The sequence below is a fragment of the Mobula birostris genome, chromosome 11 (assembly GCF_030028105.1).
Source record: "Mobula birostris isolate sMobBir1 chromosome 11, sMobBir1.hap1, whole genome shotgun sequence".
NCBI lineage: Eukaryota > Metazoa > Chordata > Chondrichthyes > Myliobatiformes > Myliobatidae > Mobula > Mobula birostris.
This window is the reverse complement of record NC_092380.1, coordinates 94934941-94955572: the sequence shown is the minus strand read 5'-3', so window position 1 is coordinate 94955572 and position 20632 is coordinate 94934941. Positions and strand designations below refer to the sequence as shown.

At 41.2% G+C, this 20632-nt stretch overlaps 1 protein-coding gene across 5 annotated transcripts in view; it reads left to right on the top strand.

Moving 5' to 3' along the window:
- Window positions 1–20632, top strand: part of LOC140205260 (leucine zipper protein 2-like) — a 562336-nt gene that overhangs the window by 493619 nt on the left and 48085 nt on the right. For all 5 annotated transcript variants that reach the window (XM_072272727.1, XM_072272728.1, XM_072272726.1 and 2 more), the window contains one exon: window positions 5211–5375. In XM_072272727.1, coding sequence (XP_072128828.1) covers window positions 5211–5375 — 165 coding nt within the window. The remainder of the gene's footprint in view (window positions 1–5210; window positions 5376–20632) is intronic.

The window sequence follows — 20632 nt, the reverse complement described above, 5'->3', positions numbered from 1 at the left end:
GCACATAATGATTCAATAAATAGTGGTGTCATTGAATAAGCAAGCACTTATTTAACTCCTTGCAGTAACCTCAAACATGGTTCCCACGTAAGGAGAATTTTTTTGTTGTGTCCCTGATTCTGAGCACATGGCAGAAGTGATCACATTTACATTTATTAAAAACACAGGAAAAATAATATTCATTGCTTAAAACTACATAAAAATATATATAAACCAATCCTGACATGGAAACTAGCAACCTTTTGTTTCTACCTGGTCAATGTTTTGGCAGATAATCAGGTCATATCTTCTGAATAATCTAATGACCAATGTATCATCCTTGTAATAATATGGTTAGAAATTCTTGCCACCAGCTGTGAAACAAAGTAAAGAAACATAAAAGCGAGAAATAATATTGTTTAAGATGGAATTGTCATCTGCTGTTTCTGTTGCTTATTTAATACTGTTACACAGCTCAAGGCACTGCTTAGAGATGTTCTGTAATAGAGTTTGACACTAAGCCACATGAGATATTAAGGCCTGGTAAAGATGGTAGACTGTAAATAAAAGTTTTACAAGCAATAATAGAAACGGAGATGCAGAGGTGCTTAAGAATAGAACACCAGAGCTTATGGCCATCGTAAGCAAATAAATCAAGAAATTGAAGGTATCTGAATCAAAAATTGGATATATCAGATAGGCTGTTCAATATTATAGAAATAGGGTAGGTTGAGATATTAAAATTAAACAGCATTGAGTCATTGTTTAAGTAGGAGCAAATTTAGGTGAGTGAGTACGGGAGGTGATAAATAATTGAGATATGCAAGCAAGATTATGGACCAAAGAGAGTCTGCGGATGCTGGAAATCTTGAGCAATACACCTAAAATCCTGGAGGAACCCAAAAGGTCAGGCAGCATCTATGGGAGGAAATATACAGTGAACATTTTGGGCTGAGACCCTTCATCAGGACTAGATGTAAGAGGGAACAAGCCAGAGCAAGAATGTGAGGGGAGAGGAAGGAGTACAAGCTGTCAGATGATAGGTGAGACCAGGTGAGGGGTAGGTGGGTGGGTAGGGGAGGGTGGGAGAAATGATGTAAGAAGCTCGTCAGTGATAGGTGGAAGAGATAAAGGGCTGAAGAAGAAGAAATCTGATAGTAGAGGACACTGCAACATAGAGTAAAAGAAAGGAAATAGGGAACAAGAGGATGGTGATTAGCAGGTAATGAAGGTGGGGAAGGAGAAGAGAAGTGGTGAGAAGGCCAAGAGAATAGGGGAAAAGAAAGGGGGGGCCTAAACAGAGGGGAGTGGTTACCAAAGATTAGATAAATCTATAGTTGTGTCATCAGATTGAAAATAATCCAGACAGAATATGAGTTGTTGCTGCTCCAGCCTTCATTTGGCCTCATTGTGGCAATGGAAGTCATGGGCAGACATTGAATATGGGAATGCAAAGTCTGACTGAAGCATATATTCTTCCAATCAAAGATCATACTTTTAAGAATTTTCAAGCAGTCTCCTGTTTGGTTTAAGTACTGAGGCTGCTCCATCGATCATTGAAAGCTTGATGACAGTATTTAAAATATGTTCATGGTGTCCGACATACAGTGCATACAGTACGGGCATGTGCAGAAAACATCAGCTCACTTTATTGTCAATGGAAATCATTGACAATGCAGATGCTGGAAATCTGAAATAAAAACAGAAAATATTGGAAACACTTAGCATCTGTGGAAAGAGAAATAGTGTTAACCTTCCAGGTTGTAGACATGAAACTTTGCCTCCCTTCCCACTGATACAGCTGGATCTGTAGAGTTTTTCCAGTATTTTCTATAATATCGCTCCATTGTTCCATCAGTTACATGTGACTACCTACTGTGCTGGATCGGTTACCAATGAGAAATTGAAAGGCTGTGCATCTGATTGTTTTTCTAGCTCAAGTGAGGCAGGAGAAGAAAGTCTAGGGAACGATGTATTCATCCCAAAGAAAGAAAACCATGGGAGAAAGATTTAATTGGGCATAGAACAGATGCTTTATTCATCACCTACTTTCTTTTAATAGCTGTAAAAGGTAATTAGATCTCCTGCTGCCAAAATTTCATTCAATTTTCTCAATTATTATGTTGCTTGATGCAAGAGTTGAATTATACTGACTGATAATTATTCTAAAGCCTGATGTGGAAGAGCGAAACATTCTGAAGGACATTGCCAGCACAACCAAACGTCTGCACTCTTGTTGGACTTGCCACTGAGTCCAGAGTTATAGTACTGTCTAATTAAAGAGACAGGTCCTCAGCTTGTTCTGGGAAGGGTTGCCATGGGAATGGTGACCCCATTATTTTCCTGTAGAAAATAATAAATGCTTTGTTTACTTTAATTAATTTTGCTGGTTCTACTTTTTGATATTGCAACGTATTTAAATTAAGTTTTGTATCTGTTTGAATAGTTCTTGCATATCTCTGATTATCAGAATTATCAACAAAGTTTATAAGGTTGGAATTTAGGATTGGCATCAGCAGCCTGCTCAATGTTCTGGAGCTGCTCCAGCCTATGGTCAGGCCACACTTAGATCCCCTCCAGTTCACCTACCAGCCCCGACTAGGAGTTGAGGATGCCATCGTCTACCTGCTGAACCGGGTCTATGTCCACCTGGACAAGCCAGCGAGCACTGTGAGGGTCATGTTTTTTGACTCCTCCAGTGCGTTCAACACCATCCACCCTGCTCTGCTGGGGGAGAAGCTGACAGCGATGCAGGTGGGTGCTTTTCTGGTGTCATGGATTCTTGATTACCTGACTGGCAGACCACAGTACGTGTGCTTGCAACACTGTGTGTCCGACAGAGTGATCAGCAGCACTGGGGCTCCACAGGGGACTGTCTTGTCTCCCTTTCTCTTCACCATTTACACCTCGGACTTCAACTACTGCACAGAGTCGTGTCACCTTCAGAAGTTTTCTGATGACTCTGCCATAGTTGGATGCATCTGCAAGGGAGATGAGGCTGAGTACAGGGCTACAGTAGGAAACTTTGTCACATGGTGTGAGCAGAATTATCTGCAGCTTAATGTGAAAAAGATTAAGGAGCTGGTGGTAGACCTGAGGAGAGCTAAGGTACCGGCGACCCCTGTTTCCATCCAGGGGGTCAGTGTGGACATGGTGGAGGATTACAAATACCTGGGGATACGAATTGACAATAAACTGGACTGGTCAAAGAACGCTGAGGCTGGCTACAAGAAAGGTCAGAGCCATCTCTATTTCCTGAGGAGACTGAGGTCCTTTAACATCTGCTAGACGATGCTGAGGGTGTTCTATGAGTGTGTGGTGGCCAGTGCTATCATGTTTGCTGTTGTGTGCTGGGGCAGCAGGCTGAGGGTAGCAGACACCAACAGAATCAACAAATTCATTCATAAGGCCAGTGATGTCGTGGGGATGGAACTGGACTCTCTCACGGTGGTGTCTGAAAAGAGGATGCTGTCTAAGTTGCATGCCATCTTGGGACAATGTCTCCCCATCCACTACGTAGTGTACTGGGTGGGCACAGGAGTACATTCAGCCAGAGACTCATTCCACCGAGATGCAACACTGAGCGTCATAGGAAGTCATTCCTGCCTGTGGCCATCAAACTTTACAACTCCTCCCTTGGAGGGTCAGACACCCTGAGCCAACAGGCTGGTCCTGGATTTATTTCATAATTTACTGGCATAACTTACATATTACTATTTAACTATTTATGGTTTTATTACTATTTATTATTTATGGTGCAACTGTAATGAAAACCAATTTCCCCCAGGGTCAATAAAGTATGACTACGACTATGACTAATGATTGGAGTCCATTCTGTCTCATGCAATGCCAATCTGGATCACACCTTTCAGCCTTCAGTTTCTGAATAAAAGTCTAAGAGGAAGGTGAATTTATGCAGAGGGCTGAGTCCAGGACAATCCAACCATATGTGATTTTTTTTTACATTTCATCTAATCCAACAGCTTCATTAAAGTTCACAATATTTTGTTTAACTGTTCCGGATTTCCAAATAAGCACGTGGAGCAGAAACTGATCCTCAGTTGCTTCCCTCTTCTGAAATTCAGATGCCTTGGTGTGAATGGATCCACTCCCTTGGTGAAGTGTCACTTGCGGCTGCTTCTGTATTGCACATTCCACAGAGGCGACCAAAGGAGGATTTGACTACATCTGACCTTACCTGAAGAAGACAAATTTCCAAAAGGATATCAACATGAAGCTGTTGTCAGTTAATTGTGCAAATTCTTTGTGAGAACTACTTTATTAGATTAGATTAGATTAGATTAGATTCAACTTTATTGTCATTGTGCCAAGTACAGATACAAAGCCAATGGAATGCAGTTAGCATCTAACCAGAAATGCAAAGAATAGTGTTATTTACAAAATAACTGCGAATAAAAGTTAAGTGCTACAGCACACAAATATAAAAGTACTGAGACAGTACAATACAGGTGCAATACTGCTTAGGGCTGTGATGTGAGGTTCAGCAGGGTCACCGCCTCAGGGAAGAAGCTCTTCCTGTGCCTGCTGGTGTGGGAGCAGAGGCTCCTGTAGCGCCTACCGGATGGGAGGAGAGTAAAAAGTCCATGGTTAGTGTGAGATGCATCCTTGATAATGCCTTTCACCCTGCCCAGGCAGTGTTTATGGTAGATGTTCTCAATGGTGGACAATTGGGTGCCGATAATGCGCTGGGCAGTTTTCACCACCCTCTGGAGTGCTTTGTGGTCTGATACAGGACAATTGCCATACCACACTGCGATGCAGTTGGTGAGTATGCTCTCAATGGTACAGTGGTAGAAGTCCGTCAGTATCCTGGGGATACTGATTATACTTTTATTGATGCCAGTAAAAGATGATATCCAAATATCCAATTCTGCATCAGATTTCTTACTGTTTGCACCTGTAATACTGAAATTAGCTGCCACAATATTATCAGTTGCAGGCTATAACATCTATGTATAAATTCAAAGAGTTATCTTCTTTGATTATTTTATTTTCTTTATCTTACAGTTTACGGAAACAAAGTAAAAGAGGACATTCATTATTGTATATAAAAATCAACCATATTAACAAATTATTGAACAGATTTAAGATTGAACTGCCTTTTCCATTTGCAGATTCCCCTTCTATGCCTTGACTTGTGATACGTTCAAAAGATTCTGATTGAATGGCTTGATGGGATCTCAATCAGTGTGCGATCTTCATTGTTTCAGGGATCCCAGCTGAAGGCTTTGAAGGAAGTGGCACGTCTCTGTGTGTCAGGTGTCCTAAAGAACCAGCCTCCCTTCATGAGTATCGCTCCTCCCAGGACCACAGAGAGCGGGATCTTATTAACCAAAAACAGTTCCCGATTTCCTTCCTACCAGCCCTCCAGAAAGGTAAGTGACAAATGCATGTAAACTGGGCAACTACTGAATTTAAAATAAAAGTGTGGGTGCTGGGAATCTGAATAAAAACAGAAAAAGAACAGAAAATGCTGGAAACACTTAGTAGATCAGACAACATCTGTAGAAGGAGAAAGAGTTAATGTTTCAAGAGGAAGACCCTTTATCAGAACTGTGGGTATAGTTATGCAAATCTGAAGGAAGCAAAACCATTATCCCATGAAACTGTTTAAGCAAGGTTCAATGATTTACTCATTAGAATTATTTACTGGGGATCAGGCTTTCAAATTAAGCCTAAAAGCTGTTCATCAGGAAAATGTAATGGATTTTTAAATATTCTACTTGCAAAATATTGTTAAAATAGTCAATTAATATCAATAATCTGCATCATAAATTGTGTGTCCTCTTTCCCAAAAATAATCCTTCTTGGTGCCTAAGAAATGGAAGTACACTCAGTGGCCACTTTATTAGGTACCTCCTAGATCTACTAAAGTGGCCAGTGAGTATATGTTCATGGTCTTCGGCTGCTGTAGCCCATCCATGTCAAGATTCAATGTGTGGTACATTCAGAGAAGCTCATCTTGCACATCACTTGTAATGCGTGGATATTTGAATTAGTGTGGCCTTCCTATCGGATCTCTCTCATTGCTGAAGCATTTTTGCCCATAGAACTGCCACTCTCTGGATGTCTTCTATTTTTTGCACCAATCTCTGTAAACATTAGAGGCTGTAGTATGTGAAAATCTCAAGATATCAGCAGTTTCTGAGGTACTCAAACCACCCCATCTGGCACCAACAATCATTCCACAATCAAAGTCACTTAGGTCACATTTCTTCCCCATTCTGATGTTTGATCTAAACAGCAACTGAACCTCTTGACCATGTCTGCATGCTTTTATGCATTGAGTTGCCACCATATAATTGGCTGATTTGATCATTGCATTAACGTGCAGACATACACATGTAACTAATAAAGTGACTGCTGAGTACAGAGCTGCTCATCTAGGAGGGGTTAGGAAATACATTAAGAGTGTGCCAGAAGGCTGTGAAATTCTCTTTCACAAAGGACAATTCATTTTACATCAATTGTCAATTTTAAATCTGTGATCAATAGTCCTTTTATTTAAAGTTATTAATTATATGGGGAAAGACCTGACATAGGATTAAGTGACAGATTAACCAATACTTAATTGACCTTGTGAACAATACTATGCATCTCCTCACACAAAACTTCTGAATGACAACAACTTAGGAAATGAGTCATTTCATAAATTAAGTTTCAAAGCTTATGAGGGTCACCTTGTTCTACACCATGAACCAACCTGACATTTGCTCCTGTCAGGCAAATTCCAGGCTAATGATTAAATATGACGGGGAGTTAATTAATCAAAAGGTCAGCCGAGGGAGAACCTATAGGAAAAGTGGAATCTGAAAGTGACCTTACATTATGCTTGCCTGCAGCACCGGCATTTTGTCATTTAAATTTTGCTGACTAGCTTGTATTGCCATTCGATGGGAGCTAAACTGCATAGTCCATGAAATAGGGTTTGCAGAATGTTAATGTACAATTAACCCATACCAGTTGTCCACATCTGGGCAGAGTACCTGATGGCTGCATAAATACAGCACTAATCATTCAATCAGCATTTACTTCTCCATCTTGGCCACCAGCTCAGAAACTGGTCAATCGCTGGGCACAGCTTTCTTGGAGTCAGATACACTATCAGAACATTAGGTCCCCAAAAGTCTGATTGAAATATTCCAATGCAGAAGGCTGATATGGACGTGACTCAGGGAGCTCATGAAACATAATATCTTGCTGAAATGCCACGTTTCTGCTGGGAATTGTGGAGTTAGAACGACACGTGGTTGTGAATCGATGCAGCAAAAGACCCCTTTTATAATCCTTGGGAAACAACGTGACCACCTCATCCGTGCTCTCTGGCAAGAAAGTATGAAGTGTATTCAGTTTTTGTTGAATCAAGTGTAATGGAGATCTTTTTGCAATGGGAGGTTTTGCAAATATCTCCAGCTTTGGGCTGGTAGAATCATGCCTCCATTATTACTATCTATCCAGGTCACAGTGACCTGAACAGACATTGACAATGGAGTCCATTCCCTGCCTCAGGATTGTGGTTATTGTTGGATCAGGCAACATATGTCACTGAGGATGTTTTTGTCTTCAATGATAACATGTTTCTCACTGTGGTTCAGTTGGAAGATTCGCTCACTGAACACCCAAGGCGGATGCAGCATCCTGCTAAAAGCCTATCAATTTGTCTGCTCTGCCTGCCCTCTGCTCCTTCTCCCAGTCACGTTTCACTGAGAGGATGCCAGCTCATGTAGCCATGTCAATAAGCAATGGCTTGTGCAAAAGTCATTTGCACCAGCTGCAGCAATCCTGATGACTTTGAAGAAACACCAAGGCCATGTTAAATTGTTGAACCAGCAGTAATGATCAAGTTGCAAATAGACTATGGGTGGTTGATAGCATGGTTTGAAGGGTTCCTGCTGATGTCAATGCTATGACATTAAGAGAAGAGGTAGTTGAAGCACAATTTGTAAAACTAACTTTAAAGCAATGTTAAACACAAAAGATTTTATAAACGCTGGAAATCGAGAGCAACGCACACAAAAGGCTAGAGAAACTCAGCAAGTCAGGCAGCATAATGGAGAGGAATAAGCAGCCGATGTTTCAGCCTGAGGCCCTCCATTAGGACCGGCAAGAAAGGGGAAAGAGGATGGAAGAATCAGTCTGGCTTCTTCTCCCTACTCTCTAGTCCTGATGAAAGGTCTTGGTCCAAAATATTGACTGTTTATACCTCTATAGATACTGACTGAGCTGCTGATTTCCTCCAGGCATTTGTGTGTGTGTGTGTGTGTGTGTGTGTGTGTGTGTGTGTGTGTGAGAGTGTGTGTGGCTTTAAACAATGCTTTACGGTGTTTGATATCATAATGGGCCAATACTTTGGGGGGGGGGGATGTGGTGGGGTGATATGGATCAATCTGCTAAACAGTTCACCAACAGTGCAACGGACGTAAGCAACCCATGTCCTGTATGTCAACATTGTTTACCTTAATATAGTCAATTCAGCATCCAACTTTTCTCCAAACACCGGATATAGAAACATAGAAACATAGAAAATAGGTGCAGGAGTAGGCCATTCGGCCCTTCGAGCCTGCACCATCATTTATTATGATCATGGCTGATCATCCAACTCAGAACCCTGCACCAGCCTTCCCTCCATACCCCCTGATCCCCGTAGCCACAAGGGCCATATCTAACTCCCTCTTAAATATAGCCAATGAACTGGCCTCAACTGTTTCCTGTGGCAGAGAATTCCACAGATTCACCACTCTCTGTGTGAAGAAGTTTTTCCTAATCTCGGTCCTAAAAGGCTTCCCCTTTATCCTCAAACTGTGACCCCTCGTTCTGGACTTCCCCAACATCGGGAACAATCTTCCTGCATCTAGCCTGTCCAATCCCTTCAGGATTTTACACGTCTCAATCAGATCCCCCCTCAATCTTCTAAATTCCAATGAGTACAAGCCCAGTTCATCCAGTCTTTCTTCATATGAAAGTCCTGCCATCCCAGGAATCAATCTAGTGAACCTTCTTTGTATTCCCTCTATGACAAGGATGTCTTTCCTCAGATTAGGGGACCAAAACTGCACACAATACTCCAGGTGTGGTCTCACCAAGGCCTTGTACAACTGCAGTAGTACCTCCCTGCTCCTGTACTCAAATCCTCTCCCTATAAATGCCAGCATACCATTCGCCTTTTTCACCGCCTGCTGTACCTGCATGCCCACTTTCAATGACTGGTGTATAATGACACCCAGGTCTCGTTGCACCTCCCCTTTTCCTAATCGGCCACCATTCAGATAATAATCTGTTTTCCTATTTTTGCCACCAAAGTAGATTACTTCACATTTATCCACATTAAATTGCATCTGCCATGAATTTGTCCACTCACCCAACCTATCCAAGTCACCCTGCATCCTCTTAGCATCCTCCTCACAGCTAACACTGCCGCCCAGCTTCGTGTCATCCGCAAACTTGGAGATGCTGCATTTAATTCCCTCATCCAAGTCATTAATATATATTATAAACAACTGGGGTCCCAGCACTGAGCCTTGCGGTACCCCACTAGTCACCGCCTGCCATTCTGAAAAGGTCCCGTTTATTCCCACTCTTTGCTTCCCGTCTGCTAACCAATTCTCTATCCACATCAATACCTTACCCCCAATACCATGTGCTTTAAGTTTGCACACTAATCTCCTATGTGGGACCTTGTCAAAAGCCTTTTGAAAATCCAAATATACCACATCCACTGGTTCTCCCCTATCCACTCTACTAGTTACATCCTCAAAAAATTCTATGAGATTCGTCAGACATGATTTTCCTTTCACAAATCCATGCTGACTTTGTCCGATGATTTCACCGCTTTCCAAACGTGCTGTTATCACATCTTTGATAACTGACTCCAGCAGTTTCCCCACCACCGACGTTAGGCTAACCGGTCTATAATTCCCCGGTTTCTCTCTCCCTCCTTTTTTAAAAAGTGGGGTTACATTAGCCACCCTCCAATCCTCAGGAACTAGTTCAGAATCTAACGAGCTTTGAAAAATTATCACTAATGCATCCATTATTTCTTGGGCTACTTCCTTAAGCACTCTGGGATGCAGACCATCTGGCCCTGGGGATTTATCTGCCTTTAATCCCTTCAATTTACCCAACACCACTTCTCTACTAACATGTATTTCGCTCAGTTCCTCCATCTCACTGGATCTCACTTCAATTGGTCTGCCATGTCCTTGCTCCCCATAATCAATTCACCTGTTTCTGTCTGTAGGGGACCTACATTTGTCTTTACCAGTCTTTTCCCTTTTACATATCTATAAAAGCTTTTACAGTCAGTCTTTATGTCCCCTGCCAGTTTTCTCTCATAATCTTTTTTCCCCTTCCTAATTAAGCCCTTTGCCCTCCTCTGCTGAACTCTGAATTTCTCCCAGTCCTCAGGTGAGCCACTTTTTCTGGCTAATTTGTATGCTTCTTCTTTGGAATTGATACTATCCCTAATTTCTCTTGTCAGCCACGGGTGCACTACCTTCCTTGATTTATTCTTTTGCCAAACTGGGATGAACAATTGTTGTAGTTCATCCATGCAATCCTTAAATGCTTGCCATTGCATATCCACCGTCAATCCTTTAAGTGTCATTTGCCAGTCTATCTTAGCTAATTCACGCCTCATACCTTCAAAGTTACCCCTCTTTAAGTTCAGAACCTTTGTTTCTGAATTAATTATGTCACTCTCCATCTTAATGAAGAATTCCACCATATTATGGTCACTCTTACCCAAGGGGCCTCTCACGACAAGATTGCTAATTAACCATTCCTCATTGCTCAAAACCCAGTCTAGAATAGCCTGCTCTCTAGTCGGTTCCTCGACATGTTGGTTCAAAAAACCATCCCGCATACGTTCCAAGAAATCCTCTTCCTCAGCACCTTTACCAATTTGGTTCACCCGATCTACATGTAGATTGAAGTCACCCATTATAACTGCTGTTCCTTTATTGCACACGTTTCTAATTTCCTGTTTAATACCATCTCCGACCTCACTACTACTGTTAGGTGGCCTGTACACAACTCCCACCAGCGTTTTCTGCCCCTTAGTGTTACGCAGCTCTACCCATATCGATTCCACATCTTCCCGGTTTATGTCCTTCCTTTCTATTGCGTTAATCTCATCTTTAACCAGCAACGCCACTCCACCTCCTTTTCTTTCATGTCTATCCCTCCTGAATATTGAATATCCCTGAACGTTGAGCTCCCATCCTTGGTCACTCTGGAGCCATGTCTCTGTGATCCCAACTATATCATAATCATTAATAACAATCTACACTTTCAATTCATCCACCTTGTTACAAATGCTCCTTGCATTGACACACAAAGCCTTCAGGCGCTCTTTTACAACTCCCTTAGCCCTTATACAATTATGTTGTAAAGTGGCCCTTTTTGATGCTTGCCCTGGATTTGTCGGCCTGCCACTTTTACTTTTCTCCTTACTACTTTTTGCTTCTACCCTCACTTTACACCCCTCTGTCTCTCTGCACTGGTTCCCATCCCCCTGTTGTGAACTAACCTCCTCTCACCTAGCCTCTTTAATTTGATTCCCACCCCCCAACCATTCTAGTTTAAAGTCACCTCAGTTGCCCTCGCTAATTTCCCTGCCAGGATATTGGTCCCCCTAGGATTCAAGTGTAACTCGTCCTTTTTGTACAGGTCACGCCTGCGCCAAAAGAGGTCCCAATGATCCAAAAACTTGAATCCCTGCCTCCTGCTCCAATCCCTCAGCCATGCATTTATCCTCCACCTCATCGCATTCCTACTCTCACTGTCGCGTGGCACAGGCAGTAATCCCGAGATTACTACCTTTGCGGTCCTTTTTCTCAACTCCCTTCCTAGCTCCCTATATTCTCCTTTCAGGACCTCTTCCCTTTTCCTACCTATGTCATTGGTACCTATATGTACCATGACCTCTGGTTCCTCACCCTCCCACTTCAGGATATCTTGAACACGATCAGAAATATCCCGGACCCTGGCACCAGGGAGGCAAACTACCATCCGGGTCTCTGGACTGCATCCACAGAATCGCCTATCTGACCCCCTTACTATCGAGTCCCCTATCACAACTGCCTTCCTCTTCCTTTCCCTACCCTTCTGAGCTACAGGGCCGGACTCTGTGCCAGAGGCACGGCCACTGTCACTTCCCCCGGGTAAGCTGTCCCCCCCAACAGTACTCAAACAGGAGTACCTACTGTTAAGGGGCACAGCCACCGGGGTACTCTCTATTACCTGACTCTTCCCCTTCCCCCTCCTAAACGTGACCCACTTGTCTGCCTCCCGTGGCCCCGGTGTGACCACCTGCCTATGACTCCTCTCTATCAACTCCTCACTCTCCCTGACCAGACAAAGGTCATCCAGCTGCAGCTCCAGTTCCGTAACGCGGTCCCTTAGGAGCTGCATCTCGATGCACTTGGCGCAGATGTAGACGTCCGGGAGGCTTAGAGACTCCAGGGCCTCCCACATCCAACACTGAGAACAACAAACTGCCCTCACACTCATACTGCCCCTCTCCTCAAATAACAACAGAAAATGAATACCAAACCTTCCTCGCCTCGCCCGTTTCCGCCTAAGCCAGTTGAGCTGAAGCCCTTAAGCCTTCACTCTGCTCCTGGCTCACTCCACAGCCCGCAAACTCCGCTGCCCACTGTATGAGGCTCTGTTCCTTTTAAATCTGCCACGCTGCACTGCCCAAAGTCACACGCCTGCGCAGTCCCGCCTCTCTGAACGCCGTTGGAGAAAAAACCCGAAAATTTCAAAAATGTCTTTCTCCACACTCCCGCTCCGACTCTCAGACTTCCTTCTTCGAATCAAACCCGAAGCAGGATTTCTGCCCTTTTAAATCTGCCGCGCTGCACTGCCCGACGTCACACGTTGATTATTTATAACATTTATAACATTTAAGATTCAGCAGTTCACAAGGTCAGATAGAAGAGTAAAATTTGACAATTTCTTTCTATCATTTTCTTGTGTAGGAGGAGACTGGCTGAAATTGTGCAGCAAATTCATTTAAAGCCTCTCACTCCTTTCATTCCAGGAATCTGATCACCAGATTAGACATGCAGCCTCTGAACCCAGAGTAAAGCATACAGTGGAAAATCATTGCTGCCTTAGAGCTCTCAGCTAAAGCATCCAAGGATTTAAATCTGTTTGCCAAGGGATAAAAGCAGCCTTCCTTCCCCTCGGAACAAAAATCAGATATAAGGCTCTGAATCAGCCTTTAAAAGCCATTGCATTAATTTTATTCCAACTCACGCAGAATAAATATTACCACTGCTACAATTTCCCGAACAGGAATCTGGTCTAATTTTCACTATGCATTATTCTTATTGTCTTCTTTGTAGTTCTGTACTCACGTTTGTTACTTTTTCTCTGCAGAATATTATTTCAGTGAATGTAATTGTTAATATCTTCCTTATATTTTCAAAAACAAAATATTTGCGTCAGAACGTTGTAGATTCCTATGTGATTTTGCTTTGTCCTTATCTGTCAGTCCAGGCAACCTAACTTCATGGTTGGGTCATTAGACTGGGCATAGTGTTGGCTTTCTGCCCATTTTGTATTACTCTCCAGTGACTTCAGTAACATATAGAATTGGTTGGCTGTTTAACCGTCATTGTGGCTGATATTGACTTTTGAAGCCAGTTACAGTTGCCCCATCGTAAACACAAGAGATTCTGGAGATGCTGGAAATCTTGAGCAACACACACAAAATGCTGGAGGAACTCAGCAAGTCAGACAACATCTATAGAGAGGAATAAACAGCTGATGTTTTGTACCGAAACCCCTCATTAGGACTGGAAAGGGAGGGAGCAGAAGCTGTTGTATTTTCTCTCAATCCTTCTTGACAAGGATGTGAAATGCAGCAGAACGTTGAAAGCTCCGTGAGGAGTATACCACCTGGTAAAGATCACTGGGTTTCTTATAGAAATCTTGAGATAATCGGTGTTTGTTGCAGCATGAACTCAGTGGTGGGCATCAAATAGAGGAAGATGATTAAAATCACCTTCAGAACCTGTATGTCCCTTGTTTGTTCACATAACCTTGTTTAAAAGGATATTACTGCTGGGGGTGAACTAACAACATCAATTTGGGTCTATTCTTGTTAGGGATATCCAATATGTTGGTGAGTCTTACAATACAGTTATCTTTGCAGATGTAAGGGAGCTGATCTTTTCATTTTGATTTTTGTATTTTAATTCATTTCTACTATAAGCAATATTCAACCAGTCTGTTGAAAAGCATGGAATGAGCTCCTTATTAAATTCAGGAATTTGGCAATCATTCCTGAATTCAAACAGATGGCCTGACATATTCTTGAACTTGATTTACTGCAAAATGACTAATTGCACAACAGGTAGTTTCCTGCACTCAGTGGGTTATATCACCACTGAGCAGATGCCAGGGTTATTGTTTTCTTTTTTTAAAATTTGGGATAGAGGTTGTTTGGCCACTTTTAACTGCCTTCTAACTAAATATATTGCACTATTTAACAGAACAGTTAAGAGTCTGTCTTATTACCAGTGTGTATTGACATGTGATAGAAGCAGATAAGAGGAAGGAATATTGATTCCTTTAACATTCCTGACACTACATTTTTATTCCAAATTTATTCTAATAACTTTGTGAAAATCTCCACCATTTCAGACTGAGATTCAAACTCATTCAAACTCAAACTATTAGGAAGAGTCAACATGGCTTTGTGCGTGGTAGGTCATGTTTGACCAATCTGTTGGAGTTTTTCGAGGAGGTTACCAGGAAAGTGGATGAAGGGAAGGCAGTGGATATTGTCTACATGGACTTCAGTAAGGCCTTTGACAAGGTCCCGCATGGGAGGTTAGCTAGGAAAATTCAATCGCTAGGTATACATGGAGAGATGGTAAATTGGATTAGACATTGGCTCAATGGAAGAAGCCAAAGAGTGGTAGTACAGAATTGCTTCTCAGAGTGGAGGCCTGTGACTAGTGGTATGCCACAGGGATCAGTGCTGGGTCCATTGTTATCTGTCATCTATACCAATGATCTGGATGATAATGTGGTAAATTGGATCAGCAAATTTGCTGATGATACAAAGATTGGAGGTGTAGTAGACAGTGAGGAAGGTTTTCAGAGCCTGCAGAGGGACTTGGACCAGCTGGAAAAATGAGCTGAAAAATGGCAGATGGAGTTTAATACAGACAAGTGTGAGGTATTGCATGTTGGAAGGACAAACCAAGGTAGAACATACAGGGTTAATGGTAAGGCACTGGGGAGTACAGTAGAACAGAGGGATCTGGGAATACTGATACAAAATTCCCTAAAAGTGGCGTCGCAGGTAGATAGGGTCGTAAAGAGAGCTTTTGGTACATTGGACTTTATTAATCAAAGTATTGAGTATAAGAGCTGGAAGGTTATGATGAGGTTGTATAAGGTATTGGTGAGGCCGAATCTGGAGTATTGTGTTCAGTTTTGGTCACCAAATTACAGGAAGGATAAAAATAAGGTTGAGAGAGTGCAGAGAAGGTTTACAAGAGAAGGTTGCCGGGACTTGAGAGACTCAGTTACAGAGAAAGGTTGAATAGGTTAGGACTTTATTCCCTGGAGCATAGAAGAATGAGGGGAGATTTGATAGAGGTATATAAAATTATGATGGGTATAGATAGAGTGAATGCAAGCAGGCTTTTTCCACTGAGGCAAGGGGAGAAAAAAACCAGAGGACGTGGGTTAAGGGTGAGGGGGGAAAAGTTTAAAGGGAACATTAGTGGGGGCTTCTTCACACAGAGAGTGGTGGGAGTATGGAATAATCTGCCAGACGAGGTGGTAAGTGCGGGTTCTTTTTTAACATTTAAGAATAAATTGGACAGATACATGGATGGGAGGTGTATGGAGGGACATGGTCCGTGTGCAGGTCAGTGGGACTAGGCAGAAAATGGTTCGGCACAGCCAAGAAGGGCCAAAAGGCCTGTTTCTGTGCTGTAGTTTTTCTATGGTTTCTATGGTTTCATGTCTCTGAATTCTGGATTACTGGTATATCTACTACACTTGTAGACTTTACATTTCATATATAGTTTTAGTCTCTATCGGGTTACACTTGCTGATATCAGGGAACAAGTGAGAGATCAAGACAATCAAATTACGTCTGCGTTGTTTTATGAAAACAATATCCTTGATAGGTATGTTCAAGGTTTTCCAGGATATAGTAAGCAAAGTTCACAAAGAGAGACCTGTAGATAGATTCCAGAAGACTTTTGATAAAAGGCCATTAAATGGCTGGAGCACAGCTATAAATTCACCATATTGGAAAGGTATATTAAGAGACTGAAGAGTGGAGATCTGAAATTAGGAACTCAGAAGTACTGGCAATACTCAACAGGACACGGCAAGTATCACTGGGGAGAGAATATGAAGTTCAGGTCAACTAGAATACTAACTCTGTTTGCCTTTCTATTGGTGCTGCCAGACCAACTGAGTATCCCCATTATTTTCTGTTTTAAGTTCTTTTCTAACAAATCCCTTGAGGCAAGTGCTGCTAGAACAATGTAGACCCATCCACCAGCATTTTATAATTTGCAAACTTAACCATGATACTTCACCTGCTTTCGCTGCCTGCAGGGTCCGTGATATGTATTCTGCTCTGCACTGAACTGAAGCTGAGGCAGAGGCTATGGCCTGGTCTGCCTGCTCCAGGCTTCAAGCCTGAGGACTCACTTCCATTCTAAATCCTACTTGCTTGTACGATTTTCTTTACTGTCTGCGCATTGGGTGTTCAACGATTTAATGGATTGTTTAGGTTTTTTTTTAATTTTGTGACTACTTGTAAGGAAGCAAATCTCAAGTCGTATGAAGTATACATACTTTGATAATACATGTACTTTAAACTTTAAAGTCTGAAATTCACATTGATCCTCCCCAGTAACTAAATCTTCAATTTGAAGGAAATATTCAGATTGTTTTTTTTTGGATTTGAAATGGATAATTTCACACATCTGTCTATTACATTCTTCTTTTCACAGCTTTGCTATCCTTAAAAATTGTGTTGTTCCTTGTGTTTCACTCTGCACAATTTGCTATGTACTGCATAACTTATTAGAACTGTGAAGGCCCTGATATATCCTAACAGTCTGTGTTTATTCCCTTAGACGTGACCCCCCTCAGCCAATTTTTAATCAATATCCAAAGACTATCTCCCATTAGGCACGTCTCATGTGTGTTAATGACTTTCACTGTCATACATATAAGTGAAGAGCAATTGATTGGATGAGTTCCAAACAATGTGAAGCCCTCCAGGATAGAAGACAGAGAAAAAGAAAATGTAACAAAAGTAAAGGTTAATGATTATACATGCAGGAAATTTTAAAATTACAGAAGTTGTAGATCTGAAATAAAAACAGAAGATGTGGAAATAACACCTCATACAGAACATGTGGGAAGTAAAACAGAATTCAGGTTGAATATCCTGCTTAGCATTTCAGGCATTCATTTTCTTTCTTAGAAACAAACAGACACTGTTCATGGAGAAATCAGATCAATGTGTTTATTTCTCAAACTGCAAAATGTAAACTAGATCCAAAAGAATATATCCAATACATTTTTAAGGGTACTCCTTTGACTGTCCAGAGGTAATGAATACTGAAAATCTGAAAAAAAATAGAAAATGCTTGAAGGACTCAGCAATTCAGGCAACATCTGTGGAGAGAAAAATAAGTAATGTATCAACTCCAAGACATAATTCAGAGTAACATTGGTGAAAGATTCATGAAACTCTGGAGGAGCAGTGCAAATATTTTTAATGATCCTGAAGACTTCTCCGGTCTTGTAACAAGGTTCCAAACCATACCAATCAGAGAAATTCAGTCCCCAAGGTTTTGGTACCTTACTTATATCCCAGGCTCAGCTCTAGTTCAATAATTTAAAAATATGTGTGAAAAATTGGCTGAGAATGAGTCTGTGGGATAAATTACTATTATAAACACATGTTCATAATACAATGGTTGTGGTCCCACATTGATCACAGAAACATCAGTCTGCAGTTTTATGTTGCATCTTGAAGTTTCCCTAAACTACAGCAGAAAACCAGGAGCATCCCAAATGAAACTCATCCCCATCATATTTGTCACTTTGAATTCTGTAAATTACAATGCAATATTGGCATCATAGGGAATTTGATTAACTTCAGGTATCGCAGAGAAAATTTTTAAATAGCTGCATCTCTGTGGAAGGTTCATCTGTTGTTATTACTTAAACAGATTACATTTCAGAGTAAATTCTATATGTTTCACCAGGGACCATGGCTTTTTCTCACGTCATACTTCATTATGGTTTCTTGTTTCCTGGTTAAATTACTTTGCTAATAACGTGACATCTAAAAATAATGAAAATCGTTACTTCAAAATGTCAATTTACATATTTGTGCATCTCTGTGGTCATTATGCAGTAAATCCGTTCAAATTCAGAATAAGTAGAATCCATTTTGGGATTACATGGTGTTGTGGAGCCCATTTTGCTGTTGTAATTGGCACCTCATTTTGTGCAAGTTTCACATCTCAAAACAAGCCCTATTAAAATAAAATTTTCATGGTCTCTATGGTACATGTTTTTATTGGTGAATTTATGTTGTGATAAAATATTTGTCAACAGTTATTTGGCTGATGTGAAGTTTAGTCAAAGGCAGAAGCAAACACAAATGATTAGCTTGTTATACTCATCCACTGATGCCTTGCTAAAAACACCATTGAACTTTTAGACATGGTGAGAAGTTAACTTAAATCAGTATAAGTAATCATATCAATGAACATGCCTGAAAGCAGTGACAACTGTGGACAATTTAGAAAGGAGGCTGGATGGATCTGTCCCTAGTGAGGATATCCTAATATTACACGATCTCGCAGTGAGTGCTGCTCCTCCGGCTAACAGATAAATAAAGCAGCAGAGCCAGTTTAAGACCAGCCTTTGTGACAAATCTTCTTCTTTATCAGAAGGGGAATGATTCTAATTCCATAGAAGCCAAAAGATCACATTGATGGCTGCGAGTTTTGATGGAATCTTATGTCTCTTCAAGTCAAGCCCAGAACAGACACAAGTAAGATCTTAGTCTCAGCTCTACTGTGTCCCTTTGAGACTCTTTTGTCGATGGATGATCAGCCTTTATATTAACAAACTCCTTCGCAATAGTCCAAGTCTCAATGAAAACATGCCATGTTGTTCAAATGAACTCTGACCTGGGGGAAATGGTGCTATCTGAAGGGTCCAAGATTTCTGGCTGGTTTTAATACCTATGTTTTTTTTAGTTAATGAACAAAGTATTTGTTAAGTTAATTCGTGCTTGAAAGCATTTTATTCACAATATGAAAATAATACTTATTTATTTATTTACAATGCAGAGTAGGTCCTCCCAGCACTCCCTCAATTTAATGCTAGCCTAATCACAGGACAATTTACAATGATCAATTAATCTACCAACTGCTAGGTCTTTGGACTGTGGGAGGAAACCGGAGCACTCAGAGGAAACACAAACAGTCATGGGGAGAACGTACCAACTCCTTACAGGCAACTGAACCTAGGTCGCCTGTACTGTAAAGCGTTGTGCTAACCACTACGTTACCGCGCCCTCTATCATTTCTAGTGAGCAAGAGCACAAGTTAGTGAAAGAGAAAATGAACAGTGTTATTCAAAATTCTCTAATAATTCCTGAAAATAGCTCAGGGCAATTTGTGAGGAAAAGATAAAGGTTAATTTTTCAGGATGATAAATTTTCATCAAAATGAACAAAAATGGACATGTCCTCTGCTTTTTATATACAATTAGTCTCTATTATTAGTTGATTTGTATCCATATACTCACAAAATCAGCCCCAGGCCCCATGCCAAATTTATTCTGACAGATTTATCCGTGTATATCTATGTACATGTACGCACTGAATCATTTTGGGTATACATACAGTGATCAGTTTCTAGAACACTTGTGTCAAGTGGCTCCCTTCTGTGCACTGTTCTAAAAGAGAAGCCTTTGTTTACACACACTACACAATGATTTCAAAATGCACCACAACTTGTCGACTTAAGTGGAAGTAGCTTGTTAGCTCATATCATTTCCTCATAGGTATTCAACCACTTCAATGTGGCATGATAATTTTTGTTATCTGTAGAAATCCACATGCCTGTCCCTTGTAGATGACGAGGACTTACTATTCACCAATTCAAAATTCAAGAAATTAATGAGAAATTGTTACCTAGAGATGTAGAAGCGTACAGCTTCGAGTGGGGATGAGGGAAACGATGATTAAGGGGTAACAGGGACAATTCAGTTATACAGATGCAGGGGGTTGTGCATTCCAAGTATTCATTTCCATCACATTGAGAGGAGATCAATTGAATATTCGACATGAATGGAATTCTCCTAAATAGGTTGTCAAAAATGGGTTAGAGAACAGATTACCTGGTTCTGAAAGAAAACTACATTTCAGAACTCTCAGCTAAATAGGAACCCTGCTGAAACATAGAGATGGCGTGTCAAATGGTGATATATTTCATGAATAAATAATTAATAGCCTTGGACTTACCTTGGACTTTCAGCCCTTGTATGATTGATTGTTGAAGACTTGCACATAAACTATTTTTCTTCACCATGAGGGAAATGGCAGATTTAG